Raw genomic sequence first — 20075 nt, forward strand, 5'->3', positions numbered from 1 at the left:
GGATTTCTTATCAACATAACTGTTAAGTTTGTCCATCGAATTTAGAGAATTTTTAGAGTGATAAAATAATAAAAATAAATAAAATAAAAAGTAAAAATATGTAAGAGTAAAAGAGTAAAAGTTGACTTAATAAGTTAATTTATTTATGTATGATTATTATAAATGAATGAAAAATAGTTGTGTTTCTTAACATTCATGAACACAGATTGATGTATTGATTGCTACAGCCTTGGAAATATAAAACAATGGCTTAAACATAGAATGGTTAGAAACAACAATACACATTAATAGTTTTTTTTTGAAAAGCTATTTTTTTCCACAAAGCGAACACTTTCTTGGCATGTTTCTTTAACTTCTGTGTAGTTTTTTTCTATTAAATGTGTTTACATCAATTAGGATTTCAACTTAATTTTAAAGGGCTTGATGGGCTGCTTGGCAAGAGATCGAATTTTATAGCTGGTTGATGCTATTTTTTCATTTCGCAGATTTTTTCTTTTTTTACCTTATTAGTGGCATTATTCCACTTTTTTTGGAAGTCCTTTTCATTTTTTGTTACTCCACCTGTCTTATGAAGAACTCCTTTAACTATTGGTCAAAAATTTTCAACCTTGCCTTCTTCAGGACGATTTGGAAGATTCGCATCTTTAGAAACAATTTTTACATTTTTATCTTTGCACCACTGTATAGCTTTTTAGAATAGTGAGAAGCAGCAAGATCTGGCCAGAAGAGACATTGGTATTTGTATTTTTTCATAAATGGCAAAGGCCTTTTTTGGAGGCATTCTTTAATGTAGAGATTGGTAGTCAAGGTCTTCTTAGTGACAAAACAAGAGGACTGCATACCACAGCTACAAATTGCTTGTCACACAAGGAACTTGGATGCAAATTTTTCTTGTCGAATGTATTTTTGATGTAAATTGATTATCAACAAGTTTATCTTTGTTCTCATAGTAAAATTGTTGACTAGGAAGTTGTGAAAAATCCGCTTCGCAATATGTTTCATTGTCTTCAACTATACACATACTTTTATCCGCTATTATTTTAACCAATTTTTTTGCGCGTTAAATTCCTTTAATTTCACCATTTAATCTTCTCTTAGGTGTATTTTCCTTGTGAAATGCTCCAACATTTTTAAGTACTTTTTTGGTATATAAATACAAAGTCTTATATTACTTTGCTAGATCTCGCTGTGTTCGGATTTTTTGCTATTGAACTGAGAATCGACTATACCTTTTTGGATTTATAGAAAGTTTTCTTTCTTCCACTTCCAGGTATTCTTTTGAAGCTTTGAGTAATTTATAATATCTATGACTGTAGATTTTAGGACATTTGTATGTTTAGCAATCAAGCGATATGAAGTCGATGGATTTTTGCAAAAAAAATTCACAACTTCTTTATGCACCTCAATTTGTTTCCGAAACATTTTGCAAATCATTGATTTGTAGACAAAAGTTTCTTAACACAATTAAATATAAGGACGTAACATTTAATTAAAAAAATAAAATAAATAAAAAGCATTTGTGGTTTTAGGAAAATCTCTATTTAAAGTTGACCGAATTTTCCGTGTCCACCCAATATCCAGCTTTTCTATTCACTTCATCATTTTAATTATGACCAAAAGAGTATTTTGTATCATAGAATTGATAAAGTTTCTACTTCTTTTCTTTGCTTTTATTTTTTGCTTAATGTCTTTAGAAGTCTTTTCAAGTTATCTGTATTGAATATTTATTTTTTAAATTGCCAACCAATTCTCAATTGATTTACATCGAAGTTAAAATCCAATTTTCTCTGAATGACCCTTTTTGGTTGTTGACAAGTTTCTTTAGTTTGGCTTTCTTTTCTCTAGTCCAGGATGTGTGATGACCAGAATGCTTTTTATCAGAAGATGAATGACCAGTTTCGAGTCTTTTTAAGTTGTCATAGATTGTATTTCGCACCATTTCTTCTTTTTTTTTCTCTTTTCTTTTCTTTATTTTCAAAATGATTTATGATTTCACTTTTTTTTATATTACAGTTTTTTACAAAAAAAATTTTGATTGCTGTGTTAACCTTAATTGTAGTAAATTTGTTTTAAATAATAAAATAAAAATTTCATAGACTTTTTATACAAACACATTGAACCCCATGATTGTTTAATTAGTGAAAAATTAAATTAAAATTTGTCCAATAACTTATGCATCACATGTTATACTTCAAAGCTTCATTATTTATAATTTTTCCTTTTTTTTTTTTTAACGTTAATTCACCCCACCAAGGTCAAGAAGGCCACTACAGTCAATGAGGCTACTTATAGCTGTAGTTACAATCCTCTCCATCCATCTGCTTTTGTTTTAAAATATTGCTAGGTTGATGCCATGATATAAACAGAAATCATCTTTTTTATGTTGAGTAAAATATTAAAAATTTTCAATATTTAAAAGATTCCTACTTCCTACCCATAATAATAATTCACATAAAACAGCAAAACAAACAATTTATTTAAATTCTGAACAAATTAACTTAAAAACACATCTACAAACGTGTAAACATCTACCTTAGCTTTTGCATAATCATATTTGTTTGGATAATCATATCGAAACCTTCGAAATTCTCTACGAATGTTTTGTGAAGCAAGGTCATATGGGAGTTGACCTATTGTGTTACTAAATTATAGAATCATTTGTGTTATTAAATTAATCAACTTATAGAACTATCTTTTAAAATCTTTTAAAAACGTTTATAAAAAATTTTGCAAAGGTTTTATTCTTACCTTATGGATGGATCTGCACCTAGATCAAGGAGTAGTGCTACTATTTCTCGACTGCCAGTAACAATCGCTCGTTGAAGCAAAGTACTGTTTTTAGAAACCGAAAGATAGTTTATATGTGGATAAAAACACAACTTTTTATTTTCACTATTTTGTCCATCTTGGGAGTTTTGGTACTCTTTATTAACAATGTCATTTTGGGGACAAGATTGGTATTCCTTACTTTCACTGTCATATTGGAGATTAGAATGATGTTCACTGCTTTTGTTATCTTGAAGAAAAGACTGATGCAGCTCACTCTTACTGTCAGAGATTGTTTCAAAAAATTTTTTCAGTTCATTCAGATTGCCTTGAGAACACCATTTATATATTGGATTCCACATCCAAACTGCATCTACATTTAAATTTTCATATTGCTATTATATGGCTTTGAAATAAAAATAAGATTGCATATTTTTAAAAAATGCTTTAAAATGACTATATACAGCGATTAAAAAAGATTTTATGATTTTGAAATTTTTAGTAGTTCAACTTTTAATACTCAATATTTCAGTGTGTTGTGTAATTTCTAAAAGAATGTTTAATAATAAAAAATAAAAATATAAAAAAGCACATTTATGAAAACTGCATTTTTCACTACTTTTTACGTCTTTTTACTTATAAGTTATTTTTAGCTTTATTTGCAACTATATAGAATATAGTTATATACAATATAGTTACAAATATACAATATAGTTGCAAATAAAGATATATAAAAAATAATTATGTTTAAAAATATTACCATCATTATTTTCTTCCTTTTTACCATCATTGTGTATTTTCTTGTTTTCATAATTTTCATAATCTGATGAATTTCGTTCTTTGCTGTCATGTCTAGATGCAATTACTTGTTTCTCAATTATAGGAGAGTTTTTAGTACCATATATCTGAGCATGTTTTGTGTCTCTTTCTGATGAAGAAAACTTCTCTTCAGCTGCTTGAACAATAAATTGGGTATTCTCTTTTAAATTTGATTGTTCTAATTCCTGCTTTAAGGATTCAACATCATCTTTTAATCCTAATTATTACAATTCAAATTAATGGAACTCATATAAACCCATATATTTTATATATACCAGTCTGGTTATATGAACATATATATTCATAAACCTAAAACATGCAAATAGCAATATGCATAAACATTATGCAAAAATTTAAATTTACAATTTGCATTTTTTGTTTGAGCAAAATTTAAATTGAATTTTACTTCAGGCCTTATTATAAAGCAGGAGCAATCACTCTGGGCACATAAAACACGCATGCAAACAAAATATTTAATACTTCCGGGCGCGATAAACAATACTTGCTAATCTAGTAACAAGAGCATAAAATCACGCTTGTTGCAAGAGTTTCACGCTTGTTGCAAGAGAGAGAAACTAATACTTATTTACTTGATTTTATTTTTGATTTAAAAACATTTTATGTAAAATCATTTATAAACAAACTCATTTTGATTAATAAAAAAAATCTTGTCAGATGCAAACAATTTTTACAAGAGTGGACAATTTATAATGCTAACAATTGCTTTCAATAACTTAATGACAAGCAAAATACCATGCTAGGTGATTTTCTTTATAAGGTACTTGATATTAAATTTAAGATTGGCAGTTAAAATGCTAACAACCAACCTATTTTTTAGTTTGTTTAATGCAAATCTTAGAAAAAAATTTTAAAGTTAAAATTTTCTAGTTTATTTAACGCATATCCAAGATATAAGTTTTAAAGTTAACATTTTCTAGTTTACTTATTGCAAATTTTGTAAAAATGTTTATTTTGCAATTAAATATATAATAATGCAATACATTAATTTAGAAATAATGTATTGCATTTTTACGCAATAATGCAATACATTAATTTAGAAATAATGTATTGCATTTTTACGCAATAATGCATTACATTAATTTAGAAATAATGTATTGCATTTTTACGCAATATTGCATTACATTAATTTTTACCATATTTGAAAATAATGGTAAAAAAACTTTCAAAAAATATCCAACTTCAAAAATTCCTAACAAGACTAAATTAGAATGTAGCCATCACTACAGCTAAAGTAGCAGCAATAGTTAAAAAAAATGAATAATTATTGTACATAAAAAATCTTTCTCAGATTGCATTCATCACTAACAAATCTTGCATTACTTTCAATATTTTAAGACTAACAGAGAATGTGTGAGGATTTTTTTAATACAGCTGTTAAAATTTTTATTATGTCACTTAATGTGTCTGTCCAACAATAAAATTCTTAAAATGATCAAATAAACAAACTTTTTACAAAAGTGATCAGTGGCAAAAGCTACTCATTGCATTTTGGGAAAGATCTTATGAAAAATACATGTTTCGGTGTTTTCGGAAAATTCTTTTTTTTTGTGCCTTCTAGTTGGTTTATAAAAAACAAAATTTTTAAATCTCTTTGTTTTATACGAATTGGCAATACACTGGAATAAAAATCTTGTCTTTTTTTGTTGCCAATCCAAAACTAAGAAATTTAAACAACAAATTTATTTTTTAATTCTTTCCGCTTGAAATATGCTATGTGCTAACTAAATATCAATTTGAGCAACTATATTTCAATTTGGTACTGAAAAATTTGTTCTCACAAAAAATGTTTTGTAGTTAAAAGTTCCATGAGTTTCAAAAGAGTTATGAATAAGCAAAAATGTTTAATTAATTTAATCAAATGATTATAGAGATTTTGGATCAAACAATTATAGAAAAATTTTGGATTATATTTAGAGAGATTTTGGATTTTTGGTGGATCTAAATTGTCTGAGGTTATAACTAATATGAAAACTTTAGTTTTAAAAGTTTTACTGTTTATTGAAAGCTAAAATATGAGATTTTTAACTATTTATCTGTTTAATTGTTGCACACAAAAAGACTTTTTTTTTTTGAATAAAACAGACATTAATCGAAACACTCAAGATATATTATCACCGGGTTTAAAATCATTGTCGCATTTTATTTTGTGTGATATCTAATATTTAAAAATTTATTATAGTAATAGATGAAAATAAGCAGAAAACACGAATAATTGAAATTTAAGAATGAAATTTTGTATTTAAGAAATACAAAACCTTTGGATCTCTCCTAAAACTTTACTGAGCAGTTAGAAATCTAATTAACCCAATAGTGGTTATGGCTATTAAACTGAATGAATTTACCTGTATAGCACATTTATTTCTCTTTGAAAGTATTGTTTTATTTACTAAAACAAGTTAAAAATATTTTTACTCCCTGAAAATTTTGTAGAAGCATTTTTTGTGACGATAAATAATTATTTGTGACATGTATATTTATTTTACATATATTTATGTCTATATTTTTTATATGTATTATATGGTTTTATTTATTTTATTATATTTCATTTATATTTAATGAAATTTAATGAACATGTAGAAAAGTAGTTTACAAAAACTTTTTCACTGACAAAAAAAAGAAGAAAAGAAAATTGTTTGGTAAAATTTTTACATTACTTTCTTTATTTTCTTGTTCTTTTACTTTTTTCATATCTTCTTCAATTTCACCAAACGAACCTAATCAAATTAAAGAAAACACACACGCATATATATTTAAAAATAAAAATAAATACAAATTTTTATGGTACTAATAGTTTCATGCCAATAGTCAATCATCTGCCAAGTAATACAAAATAAGAAACAAGAAATCTTTTAAAAACTTAATGTTACAGTGGAGTGTGCTCAGTCCTCAAAACAAAACATAAGGAAAAAAAATGAAAAATCTGACAATGGCTGCCTATTCACTTGTTTTTGTATTTTGAAAGAAGAAATTTGCTTTTATGTTTACACTTATCAAAAAATCCACAGACTTAAATGAGATTCTTAAACTTAGAAACAATTCATTTCTTTTATTTAATTAGTTCTCATTGCTGTAAGATATTATTGTATATTTTTCATATAGGTTGCATTGTTTGATTGTGGTATTGTAAGATCAAAATTTTACAACTTTCCATTTAATCTACTACTATTAATACTACTTTATCACTCTGCATTATCCATTTTATTAATTAAAATGTTATCAAAAATTCAATCAAAAAGAATAAAGTAAACTGACATCAATGATAAATGAAGATCTTTAACAACACTTAACATCAAAACTAGATTGTTCAGTAGAAAAAGCAACAGTTATAATCCCATTTGTAACAGTAATAATTATAAAAAGAACTCAGACATATTACCAGAAATGTGTACAATTTTATAAAAAGGCAGATAAACATTTGAACAAAATTTAACATAATACTTGAAGTAAATGAGCAAGGTATATATCTCATATTGTGCAAGTTCAACTTTTTTCAAATTCCTTTTTTTCTTATCAAATTATTCCTATTGCAGTTCATTACCTACAAACTATTTGTAAGCAATGAACCCATTGCTTACAAACTGTTCAAACAAGAGTTAGAACTGTTTGGAATCAATTGTTAAATCGATTACAAACTGTTTTACAACTTGTACTATATAAAGAATAATTATACAAAAAAATTGAACAATTTAAATTGAGTCACTAAAATTTTTACATTACTTTCTTTATTATCTTGTTCCTTTATTGTTTTCATATCTTCTTCAATTTCATTTAACAAACCTAATCAAATTTTATATATATATATATATATATATATATATATATATATATATATATATATATATATATAATATATATATATTTATGTATTATATATATAAATATATATATATTTATGTATATATATATATACCTCAACTGCATTTTTTTTTATATATATATATATAATATATGTATGTATATATATGTATATATAATATATGTATGTATATATATGTATATATAATATATATATATATATATATTCATATATATATATATATACATATATATATATATATATATATATATATATATATATATATATATATATATATATATATATATATATATATATATATATACACACATATATATATAATATATATATATATACATATATATATAAATAAATATATATATATATATATATAAATATATATATATATATATATATATATATATATATATACAGTATCGGAAAAAACGAGTGCAACCAAATAAGGCTAATTTAGTTTCTTTATATAAAAGTGCTGCATTTTTTCTATTTAGAGAAATAACTATGTAACTGTTTAGAGACAAAGTTCTTCAAGTTTTATTCATCACAAAGTTTATTATTTGTACACGAAAATTAATAAATTAATCAACAGTATTAAAAAAAGTTGATTTCCTTCTGGACAAAACAAGTGCAACTCGACAAAATGTTGACCAAGCTGTATTTCGCTATCAATATTTCGTGGCGAATCCTTTGTTGTCGATCACAGCCTTGAATCTTCGAGGCATAGATTCAATCAGGTGATCAATGAAACTTTGTAGAATTGCTGCCCTGGCCGTTTGGTTTTGTTCAAACAGTTAATCCTTATTACAAACACCTTCACGATTAATTCTGCGGTTGACGATCTTCCACAGGTTCTCGATAGGATTGAGATCCGGATATTGAGGCGACCAATCCATCACCGATAGTTGGTTGTCTTGAAACCACTGCTTTAATACTTTTGCAGTGTGTTTGGGATCATTGTCTTGCTGAAAAACCCATTTTATTGGTATATTCCATTCAGCATGAGGTAACATAACATCTTTCAGGATATTTTTATACATGAAACGGTCCATTATTCCATTGTTTCGATGTATTGGACCTAGACTGTTAGCAGAAAAACACCCCCAGACCATTACATTGCCTCCATCATGCTTCACGATCTTATGGCAGTAGTGTAAATCAAGGTGTTTTCCGGCCGGTCAACGTACACGGCAAATGCCATCGCTACCAATGATGTTGAACTTCGATTCATCACTGAACAGGACAGTTCGCCATTTCTGCACATTTCAGTCAATATGAGATGTAGCAAACAGGAGTCTTTTCTTCTGGTTTTTTAGTGAAATCAGCGGTTTCTTTGCAGGGCGTTAAGAAAACAATCCGGCTTCAACAGCACCTCGTCTGATTGTTTGGTCCAATAGAGGCAGCTCTAATTGCTTTTGTATCTCGACTGATGATATCCAGGAATCCTTCTTGATGGATCTGACGATCATAGAATCCTCTCTAGAAGTGGTGGAACGTGGTCTATCACCTTTGTTATCTGCTGCCAACTTCCCCGTAGAACGATATTTGGAACATACAGTCTTGATACAGTCCATTTTTTCACGCGATATTTATCACAAATACTTTTTTGTGACATTCCACTTACGTAATCGCCAATAATTTTCTTTTTTAGTTCTAATCCAAGATTGTCGGGAGCTATTTTTGCACTTGAAGTCATAAAAATAATAAAAATAAATAATCACGCTTCTCAAGGCTTACCGTGTTACATTTACCTTGTGATGATACAATAATGCACTGTGGAACACAACGTCTTGGTTGGATGTGGACTGTATTGATGTAATGAAACACTTGTTGTATTTCACTTCTTGTATTGATGTTCTTCGATAAAACACTTTGATAAAACTCACTTCGATAAACTGTCTTGATAATACTGACTGATTGACTTATACCATTGACCATATACTGACTGAATTACATGTCGATTTACATGTCTCTTATATAGTAAAATGAACCTGTGTGAACCTGTTCTGGAAGAGTCTAAATGCTTCTTTTCGATGCTTCTGGAAGCTTCTGGATGCGTCTGGATGCTTCTGAATGTTTCTGGATATTTCTGAATGCTACTGGATGCTTCCAGATGCTTCTTTTGGAAACTTCTGGAAGCTTCTGCATGCTTCTGGAAACTTCTGGATATTTCCTTTAATTATTAAAAAACTTCCGTGACATTGACACAGACCAGACTTAAGAAAATGAAACAAACCAAAAAAGTTGCATTTCTTTTGTCTGCTGCAAAATGGCACTTGTCAACAAAATTCTGCCTGTGTGCTGTCACCTGTCAGCTGATTGCTCATGTCATGGCATGCTATGACTCCAGACTCCTGAACTGTTTGCTGTGATAGTATAGTTCGTTTCGTTTTTAAGACATGTAAAATTAGAAACACTTTTTAGCATTGTTCGATGTTGGTTGCAAATGTTTTGTCCAATACTGTATATGTATATATATATACATATTTATAAATATACACACATATATATATATATATATATATATATATATATATATAAATATATATATATAATATATATATATAAATAAATAAATATATATATATATATATATATATATATATATATATATATATATATATATATATATATATATATATATATATATATATATATATATATATATATATATATATATATATATATATATATGGGCAATTCTGCAAGAAAGAGGGTGAAAAAAAAGAAAAAGGTATGAAAACACATACTAAACTCCTCAACTCTTTTTTTTAATTATTTAAAAATACTTTTAAGCAAAAAAGTTATTTAAAAAAAATAATTTTATCATACCATAGCATTGTTTTAAAGTCGTATAAACGTGTTTTGATGCATATTTACAGTCCTGTTGTGTATCGTTAAAAATCGTATTGTATTTCCATAATTGAGAACTTTGATAATGTTGTAGTGCATTTTTTTTAACATAATATACATGGTTGTTAATAATCATTTATACTTTTTTTCTTACATCATTGATTGCATCATTTCATTGTTTGTTAAGCATTGGATTTTTGGTTACGACTGCCACGACAAAAAAAACCATAAAAATGCTTGTAAAACTTTGTAAAAACTATGAAACTCAGCATATATAACATCAATATTTGTTAAATACACACACGAAATTATTCTTTTTTACGATGCCATTCAATGTATTAAATCTGACAAAGTTGTTTTGCTCAGAAGAGGTAAAAAGTAAGTATTATGACTGTCATTAGAGAATTTTTGAAATTAGGAAAAGGTTAAAGTGTTAGAGGTAGGCATCAGGACGACAAAAAAAATTTGATGCAAAGTGGTTACCATAAAACATAGAAACGAGGACAGCTATATTTTGCTAACCCTAAAGACTGATGTAGCAGCACTCCCTTGTAGCAGCAGGCTATAAGATAGTTGATGTAGCAACACCCTGCATATGACCACACATACAAAACTTTTTTTTTGACAATTTGGTCAAGGCTCCTTGTATGTTTTAAATTAGCACATTTAAAATAAGTACTGAATAAACAAATGTAAATTTTAACTAAAATTAAAAATAAACAAACTATAAACTAGAAAGAGAACTATAAAAATAAAAAAATAAAAAAAATAATTTCTATTAACTAGCCATGAATAAATAATAACATTTTGTTTATTAAGTTAATTAGTGTAAAATTATAAACTTGTAAGTCACATATTGAGACCTTAAAATGATGGCTGTTGTTTTTAAAAAAAAATGAACATTAAACAAATGAAGATAAAAATTCATGAACGAAGATAAAAATTCATATTATGAAAATTCTTACTTATTAGAGCATTATAACTATATAAGTACATGTACTTATACACTACATGTACTTATATACTTATAATGCGGTAGTGGTGTAGTGGTAGAGCGCTCTCTTCATAAGCGAGAGGTTCCGAGTTCGATTCCCACCACGTCCCTGGTAGTACCGCGCTCAATTTCTTTCTCTGCGCAAAGCCACCAATCAATTATTTTTACCGAAATTGGCTACAGTGATGCCATCCACACTCTTCTACTTTATCACCTAAGAGAACACTTACAAACTGTAAATTATACTGAAGAACAGTATAATTTGCATAATTAAAGATGTTATTATGATTTGAAGCAAGCTCTGAAATGAGAACTCTGAGGATTGATTGTGGTGAAAAAAAACTGAAGATGATAAATATCAGCTGTTAAAGGTAAATAAGACAAAAGCATATGAAAGCTGCAAATTAAAATGTTAAAAAATAATCTGATGGAACTTTTTGACTTTAAAAATTTTAATAATATATATATATATAATAACACCTCGCGAACATCTAAACATCTGACGTTATTCTCAGAACACCTTATGAACATCTGAGGTTATTCTCAAAACAACTTATGAACAACTGATGTTATTGTCAGAACACCTCATGAACATATGAATCTTGCTTTATATGAAATCGACTCATTCTAGATGTCAAAAGTGCCATGATAACCAATCTTCCAAAAATGATAGCTCAAAAGAGAATAAGTATGTGTGGCACAGACTTCAATATATTAGATAATATGTGTATGCACACGCATATTAATATATTTATTTAGGCTGCCTTCTTTGGTAATAACAATGCAACTATTACTTTTATCTTCTGTTGAGGATACACATTTAAAACTTAAAACTTAATTAATCTGAAGATGCCTGGAATTAAGATTTTTCTTATTCTGTGGTAGCCTCTCAGAGAGGCTTTTCAATCAACAGCTGCAAAATATCTAAGTATTAAAAATCCATGTTGTGCATAGTGCTTTTGGTGTACATTGTTGAGATCACATAAAGAGCCCTTTGTTTTTTTGAAATGTTAAAAAAATTGACCTATCACAATCAACAACAACTATAAAAACAATAAAATAGTTGACTATTAATCAAACAAAGTATCAGATACATACCAAACATTAAACCCTTAATCATCACCTAATAGATTTTTAAGCTGCTTCTATACTAATGCCACATCAAATGCCACATCAAACAAAAAATGCCACATCAAATGCCACATCAAATACCACTTCAAACAAAAACAAAATTCTAGAGCTTTTAATAGCTGTTTCTAACTATAAAAATGATATCATTTTTATCACAGAGATCTGGTTTATCGATTTTTCAGCCCTTTCTCTTCTAAACTATAATATTTTTACAAAAGATCGATCTCTCATGGGGATGCAATTAATGTTAATTGTAGCCTAACTGCAAGTGAAATCATAAAATTCTAAAAGATTTGCTATAGAATATTCAGAACAACTTTAGCTCAAAGTCACTTTGACTCATGAAACTTTTCTTATTGGTTGTATTTATCGCCAAACAACTAGCGGAATAAAAGTATTTAATGAAATTGCAAACACCATTTCATGTGGCAAACTTTTTTTTTTGTATTTTTTTTTTTAAACATCTTCGCTTCCAACAAGGTTGCAAGCAACCACTAATAAGAGTCAGAAGTTACTGGAAGAGAAAAGATGAAGATTATAGAACAAGATAACGATTGACAGACAGCTTAAAGAATTGCAAATTATATGAATCAGGAAAGTAAGATGAAGGAAGCGAATTCCAAAGAACTGATGTTTGAGGACGAAAACTAGCAAATAAGAGTTTTTGGAGCACTTAGGATGAGTCGCAGAAAAGGGATGAGACTAAACTGAATGATGAGTAACACGAGAATGAATTTTAGTATATGGCACAAGAGACGCTAGCTCTTTAGAGCAGTGCCCATTATAGTATTTGTAGAAAAGAGAAAGAGAAGCAACATTACATCAATGTGATAATGGTTAGAGGTTGGCTGCTAGAGCTGGTCCAACTAAGTTTACAATTCATTTTTTCACATTGTCTAAAAGAGAAAGCGCATCACTAGAAGATCTGCCCCATATATGGCAACAGTATTCCATACAAGACTGGGTTTGAGATTTATGGAGATAGAGAATAGAATCCGGAGTAAGAATGTGTCGAGCTCGATAAAGAGATGCAACCTTAGGGGATGCTAATTTTGTAACGGATTTGATATATAGTTTCCAAGAAAGATCGGAAGTAAGAGTAAATCCTTGGAGATGAAGGGTAGATGACTCATTGAGTACATTACCGTTCATAAATATAGGAAGATCTAATTATTGCGATAACAGTTGGCTGAAAAAAATTGGGTTTTATCTGAATTAAAATTCATCAGCCACTGTGAGCCTCATGCTGTAGCAGAAGTGAGATCCTTTTCAAGCTCAAATGCCTCCTCCAAGCAATCAGAGAGTGTTGGCTTCTTATCATGACAAGAATAAATGGTAGTATCATCAGCGAACAATGCCACTTTAGATGTGAGAATATCTGGAAAATCATTAATGTAAATTTAAAAAAGTATAGAGCCAAGGATAGAACCTTGAGGAACCCTTGAAGTTACAGAATAAGAAGAAGAGTGCTGTCCATCGAGGACAACTTTTATACTATGATTGGAAAGAAAGCATTCAATAATCTTAAAGATGTTGCCAGATACAACGTAAGAAAAAAAGCTTATGAAGAAGACCAGCATGCCACACTTTATCAAAAGCTTTAGAAATGTCAAGAGCGATGGCCTTAACCTCTCCACCTTTATCTAATGCACAATAAAACCTATTGGTTATTACTGTTAGCAAATCAGCTGTAGAATGAGAAGATCGAAATCTATATTGATGATCAGAAAGTAAGTTATTAGATTCAAGATAAGAGATTAAGAGTTTGTTAATTAAAGATTCAAAAACCTTGCTTATGATAGGAAGAAGACTAATGGGACGGTAGTTATACGAATTGGATTGCTCTCCAGAATTTTTGAAAATAGGGATAACAGATGCCGCTTTCCAGCAGGCTGGAATAGACGATAGCTCCGGAGAACACTTCTGCAAGACTATAACAGGTTTGTTGTCCAGGCCACAACTTGTAGAAGAGTCTAAGCAGGAAATCACTTTAATACAGAACATGGAGTGATATGAATGTCAAGCAATGGATCAGCCTGTTTGTTGGCTATATCAGGTAGAACGCAACTAGAGGAATCAAGAGATGATAGTGATGAAAAGTTCTTAGCAAACAATTCAGCTTTATCTTTAGGTGAGGTGACAAAGTCTGAAACATACAAGAGAGGTGGAATTACAGATTTGCCCTTATTATTGATGCTGTTAAAGATTCTCCAGAAGTCACGAGAGCCTAATTTTTGTGATGAATTACAATATTTCATGACCTGAGAAAAGCGGGCTTTGACGTTAGACAAAATCTTTTTACAATGGTTTCTAACAGTAATAAACAGACGCCTGCTTTCTGGAGAATTGTTTTGCTGATAGATATGGAAGTAATGGTTTCGATTGGCAATTGCAGCAGCACAATGTGAGGAAAACCATGGAGAAGAGTGAGACTTGACATGGAATCGTTGAGAGGGAATAAAAGATTCCATACCAGCCTGAATCCACGAAGTTATGTAAGAAGCACATTTGTCGACAGGAAGACGAAAAATTTCTACCCAAGGGCCATCACAAAGAAAATCACGGAAAGAGTCCCAGTCAGCTTTAAGGTAGTTGTAAGAGGTACGATGGTAGGGGGATCAGATGATGAAGAAAAATGAGATAATAGTTTTAGAGAGATCAAACCGTGATCAGAAGTACCTAAGGGTGAATGTGGAGAAACTGACTAGATTTAGAAACAAGACATAAGTCGAGTAGAGAAGGTAAATGATTTGGGTTGTCTGGAAAGTGAGTTGGAAAGTTGACTATTTGAGTTAAGGATTGAGAAAGGCAAAAGTTGAGGGTTTTAACGCCAACCAGAGTCACTGACACTAGAGCCAAGCCATTCAGTGTGATGAGCATTAAAGTCACCAACAACAATGATATTGGCTGATGGGTAAAGAGAGAGGGCTTGGTTAATTTGATCAAAATAACATTGAAAAGAGTGCAGTCTTGAGTTGAAGGAGAGCGATATAGAACGAAGAGAAAAGCGACAGAGTGAAGTGGTGCTAAACGAAAGCACATAAAAGAATAATCTGTTGATTCAAACCTAGTTTCCCGACAAATGGGTGAATTCTTACAAATGTAAATGCCAAGACTAAACATGTGGCTATTGGAGTCTTTACGAGTTAAAGGAAGATAACCATCAACACTAAGTTTTTGGTACTTTATTCATTTTAAATTTTTTAACTTTTAGTTTGTTAAAGAACTTGACTCAAAGCATAGATAGTACTCAGTATACTGTTTAATAGCCCAAGCAATTGCCTCATTACTATTAATAAACCCTAAGCTGTGACAAAGGGCTGTAACAATGTGGCCTTGGCAATGCACACCAAAAGTACAAACAGGAACACCATCCATGCGCAACATGGCACTGTTAATACTTTGATATTTTTCAGCTGTTGATGGAGTCAGCCTCTCTGAGAGCTACCACAGAGTTCGGGAAACCTGACTACCAGCTGGCCTCAGAACCATAAAACTGAGTTTTAGAGCTGTACCCTCATTAGGATATAATAGAATGAGTTGCCTAGTCATAAAAACAGAGACACAAACAAAACCCATGTATTGAGTCAAGAAGATCCAGCATTCAACATCCTAAACTGGAAACAATGTATTAAAAATACATCTGTGCCAGCCTTATTCATCTGCATGAAGAAGGGGTGCAGGGCTGGTCAACAGATAGAATCTGTTTACCCCTTAAGTCTTTGCCTAGGAGGCCTTCTACAAGACAGTAGCCGGATGCATTTAACATCTGCCAAAGATGAGTATTTTAATCAAGACACCATCTCTAGCCTTTAGTCAACCGAGAGCCACAAGTCAAGGGGTGTTTTAAGTCGGAGTCATAAGTCACTAAACCAACCTTTAATCAATATAATGGATCTTTAAAAAGTACACTTGACCCAATAATTAGCAATTCGGCCGACCACACAGAGATTATTGTTGGTTCTCCATTAGGAAATAGTTCACAAGGTCACTGTACTCTATCCTGGCACCATCAGTTAACAAATGACTCCACTAACTATAATTGTTTTACTATTTCAAAATTTATTTACAATAAAGGAAATTATATTCAATTTAACAATCATTTAGCAAAGCAGAAGTGAGAAATCAAAGCTACCAAATTTTCTGTAATATCTACAACAAAGGCTGCAAAAAATTTATTCCATTATTTCCTTTTAAACATTAGAAACGACAGCTACCTTGGTTAACCAAAGAACTTTTATCACTAATTAAATGAAAGAAAGAACTCTGGTTTCTCAACCAAATCAGTAAGTGGAAAATTATCTCCTTGGCTAATTATTACAAGTATACCCAATGTCAACACGGATTTGTCAGCAAAAAATCCTGCATTACAAATTTACTTGAAATTATGGATTTTTTGACCTACACTGCCTCACAAAGTTACCTGTTGATGCTTTATTTCTTGATTTTGCAAAAGCATTTGACAAAGTTCCTCACAAAAGGTTACTAATAAAGCTTGAATCATGGGGATTAAGGACAATGTCTTAAATTGAATTAGTGCCTTTCTTTCCAATAGAACACAACGTGTCATCATTGGAAATGTCGCATCCGATTGGGAACAGGTTACTAGTAGTAAATGAGCTGGGTTGATATTTGACCGGGGCCAGGTTTGATAAAATATAGCTGGGGCCGGGTTTGTGACCAGGGCTGCATAAACATTTATACATCCTCAGTAATATTTTTTTAATTAAAAATTCATGTTATATTTTGTATATATATATGCATATATAAACATAATTATGATCAACGTGATCATCATAATCATTATTACCATCATCATCATCATCATCATCATCATCATCATCATCATCATCATCATCATCATCATCATCATCATCATCATCATCATCATCATCATCATCATCATCATCATCATCATCATCATCATCATCATCATCATCATCATCATCATCATCATCATCATCATCATCAACATCATCATCACCATCATCATCATCTTCTCTTTTGACAAATACTACACCATATAAACACTAAAGTTTATATAAATATAAAAGGATATTGTATGCCAGCATCTTAATAAATAACAAACATAAACTACCAAAAAAAAGTTTGAGGAAGGCTAGAAATTTTTAGAAATAAGCAAATAAACAAACAATTTATTCTTTAACATGTTTACAAAAACTTTGTTACACATTTTTGATCACTAATTTCCAATTTTAACTTGCGTTTTCTAGTTGTACTCGTACCAGTTTTGATATCTCAAAATAATCAGTTATTCAGTAAATAGCCCACTGTTAAGAAATAGTGCTATTAATACCTTTACTAGAGTGACAATAAACTTTGTGTGTGGTATACTTTTTTGTCAAAATGATACAATATTTTAATTCAATTAATTGAAAAGCATTACTTGGGAAATATCAATGAGCGTTGTAATAAATTTTCAGAAGTTTATTAATATATTATGTACATGATATATATGATTATGTACGTGATATATATGATACCTGTGATACATCACCTATTAAAAATCTGTATTTACTTAAGACGATAACAAAACCTTACTGAAATTTGGTTCTGCCCCGATCATAAACCCGGCCAGCTGCATTAATATTAATAGATCCTATAAAAGTATTGTTTTTAATTATAACTCATATCATAAATTTTAATTAAAAATAACATTTTTATAGGATCTATCAATATTTATGCAGCCCTGGTCATAAACCTGACCCCGGTCGCGGCTATGTGTTATCAAACCTAGCCCTGGCCATAGCCCCGGTCGCTTACTAGTCCAAAGGACATTACAACAACACAAAGAAACTGGTGAGAATGCAACTAGAAAATGTACTGGAAGGCCTAAAAAAACTAATAAATTACAAGATAGAGAAATAAAAAAGATTTGTTTATCAAATAGAAGGTACACCGCTCAAAAAATCAGGTTTGTATACAATCAATTTAATGATCTTAAAATTAGCACTTCCACTGTGAAGAATCGATTGAAGAAATTTGGCTTGCATGGGCATGTAGCTGATCGTAAACCATTATTAAGACCAATTAATAAGACAAAAATGCTAAATTGGGCTAAAAATCATCAACATTGGTCAATTAAAGAATGGAAAAACGTCCTATGGACAGATGAATCCAAGTTTGAAGTTTTTGATTCAAAACGTCGTGTTTTCGTGCAAAGAGTTGCAGGGGAAAGGTATTCGGAAGAATGTTTAATACCCACTGTGAAACATGGGGATGGATCTGTGGTCGTTTGGGAATGTTTTGGTGGGGGGAATATTGGAAACCTACACAAAATTAAAGGAATTATGACAAAAGAGGTATACAAAGACATTTTAGAACATCAAATGCTGCCTTTTTCTGGTGAGAGGTTATTTTCTGATCAGTATGTTTTTATGCACAATAATGACCCGAAACATACCAGCAAAATCTGCAAAACTTATTTAGCAGATCTTCAAAGCCAGAAAATATCAAAAATAATGGAATGGCCATCACAATCACCAGATCTTAATCCGGTCGAGTTGTTGTGGGAGGAACTTAATAGGAATGTGCGAGAAGAATTCTGTGAAAGTCCTTTGGCACATATTGCAAGTAAAATGGGATGCAATACAACCTGAAAAACTGTCTAAATTGATTGATCCTATACCTATCTGTACAACTGTAATACAGAATAAAGGTGGTTATTTTGACGAATCAAAAATTTAATTAAAACGCTAGTTAAAAATCATTGATCAAAAATGTATAATAATATTTAGTTTTTGTTAAACATATTAATTAAATTATAAATTAGACTTCAAAAAGTTTGTTTATTCACTTATTTCTCAAAATTCCTAGCCTAGTCTCAAAATTTTTGTCGGTAGTGTATGTTTATATCCATGATATGTATGCATAAAGCGCATCTCAGAAGCTTTTATTCCTTCTGGACTAAAAATTTGGAAGCTTTTATTTCTACTCTTCATTTTTAAGTCAAACCTCATTCTACTCCATATATTACACCATCTTGAGCAGTTGCTTTATTAATCATTTATTTCATCTTCTTTACAAGAACATCTTTCTTAAGAACATATGTTCTTTTATTATTCCAAGAAGCCAATGTAAACAGGTCCCGTCTGATGTTAAGCTCTGTTATTCTCAGTTTACTAAATCTTGTATCTTATATCAGATGTTAGGTTCAAAAATTTAACATCTAAATTCTATTGAAGCTCTGTTGACGACTCATCTTTATACTCTTGTTTTGACAAATTCACTTTTTGCTTAGAACATGCAGCTGATTTTTAATCTGATCTCTCTTCTGTAACAGCCTAAGGTTTGCTATGGCTTATGGATTTAAATTCTGGACTTAAAATCTGCAATACTTGTTAGCCAACAAAACTCATTTATTTATTGCAAAAAAATATTGTAATAATGTTGGTATTCCTATATTGATGAATAACAACCCTCTTACTCTCAGACACATTTTAAATGTAATGCGGTTGTGGTGTAGTGGTAGAGCACTCTTGTCATAAGCAAGAGGTACCGTGTTCGATCCCCACCACGCCCCTGATACTACCACACTCAAATTGTTTCTCTGTGCAGCAGCCTTGGTTGTCAAGGTTCATGTTTTGTAATTATGTAGTTGAGAAAGGGTTATAACCACAATTAAGTAGTCTCCTCATCTGTAGTGGCATTTTCAGC

The 20075-nt window shown here is 30.1% G+C and overlaps 1 protein-coding gene across 3 annotated transcripts in view; it reads right to left on the minus strand.

Annotated features, from left to right (window-relative positions):
* The window catches only part of LOC105843360 (tRNA endonuclease ANKZF1), a 61854-nt gene that overhangs the window by 18706 nt on the left and 23073 nt on the right, over positions 1–20075 (minus strand). The window contains exons 10-14 of one of the 3 annotated variants that reach the window (XM_065810673.1): positions 7324–7383; positions 6261–6320; positions 3527–3802; positions 2749–3139; positions 2533–2641 (exon numbers count right to left, since the gene is read on the minus strand). In XM_065810673.1, coding sequence (XP_065666745.1) covers positions 2533–2641; positions 2749–3139; positions 3527–3802; positions 6261–6320; positions 7324–7383 — 896 coding nt within the window. The remainder of the gene's footprint in view (positions 1–2532; positions 2642–2748; positions 3140–3526; positions 3803–6260; positions 6321–7323; positions 7384–20075) is intronic. The other 2 variants (XM_065810674.1, XM_065810675.1) reach the window with 2 other exon arrangements.

Source organism: Hydra vulgaris, chromosome 11, assembly GCF_038396675.1.
Source record: "Hydra vulgaris chromosome 11, alternate assembly HydraT2T_AEP".
Taxonomy (NCBI): domain Eukaryota; kingdom Metazoa; phylum Cnidaria; class Hydrozoa; order Anthoathecata; family Hydridae; genus Hydra; species Hydra vulgaris.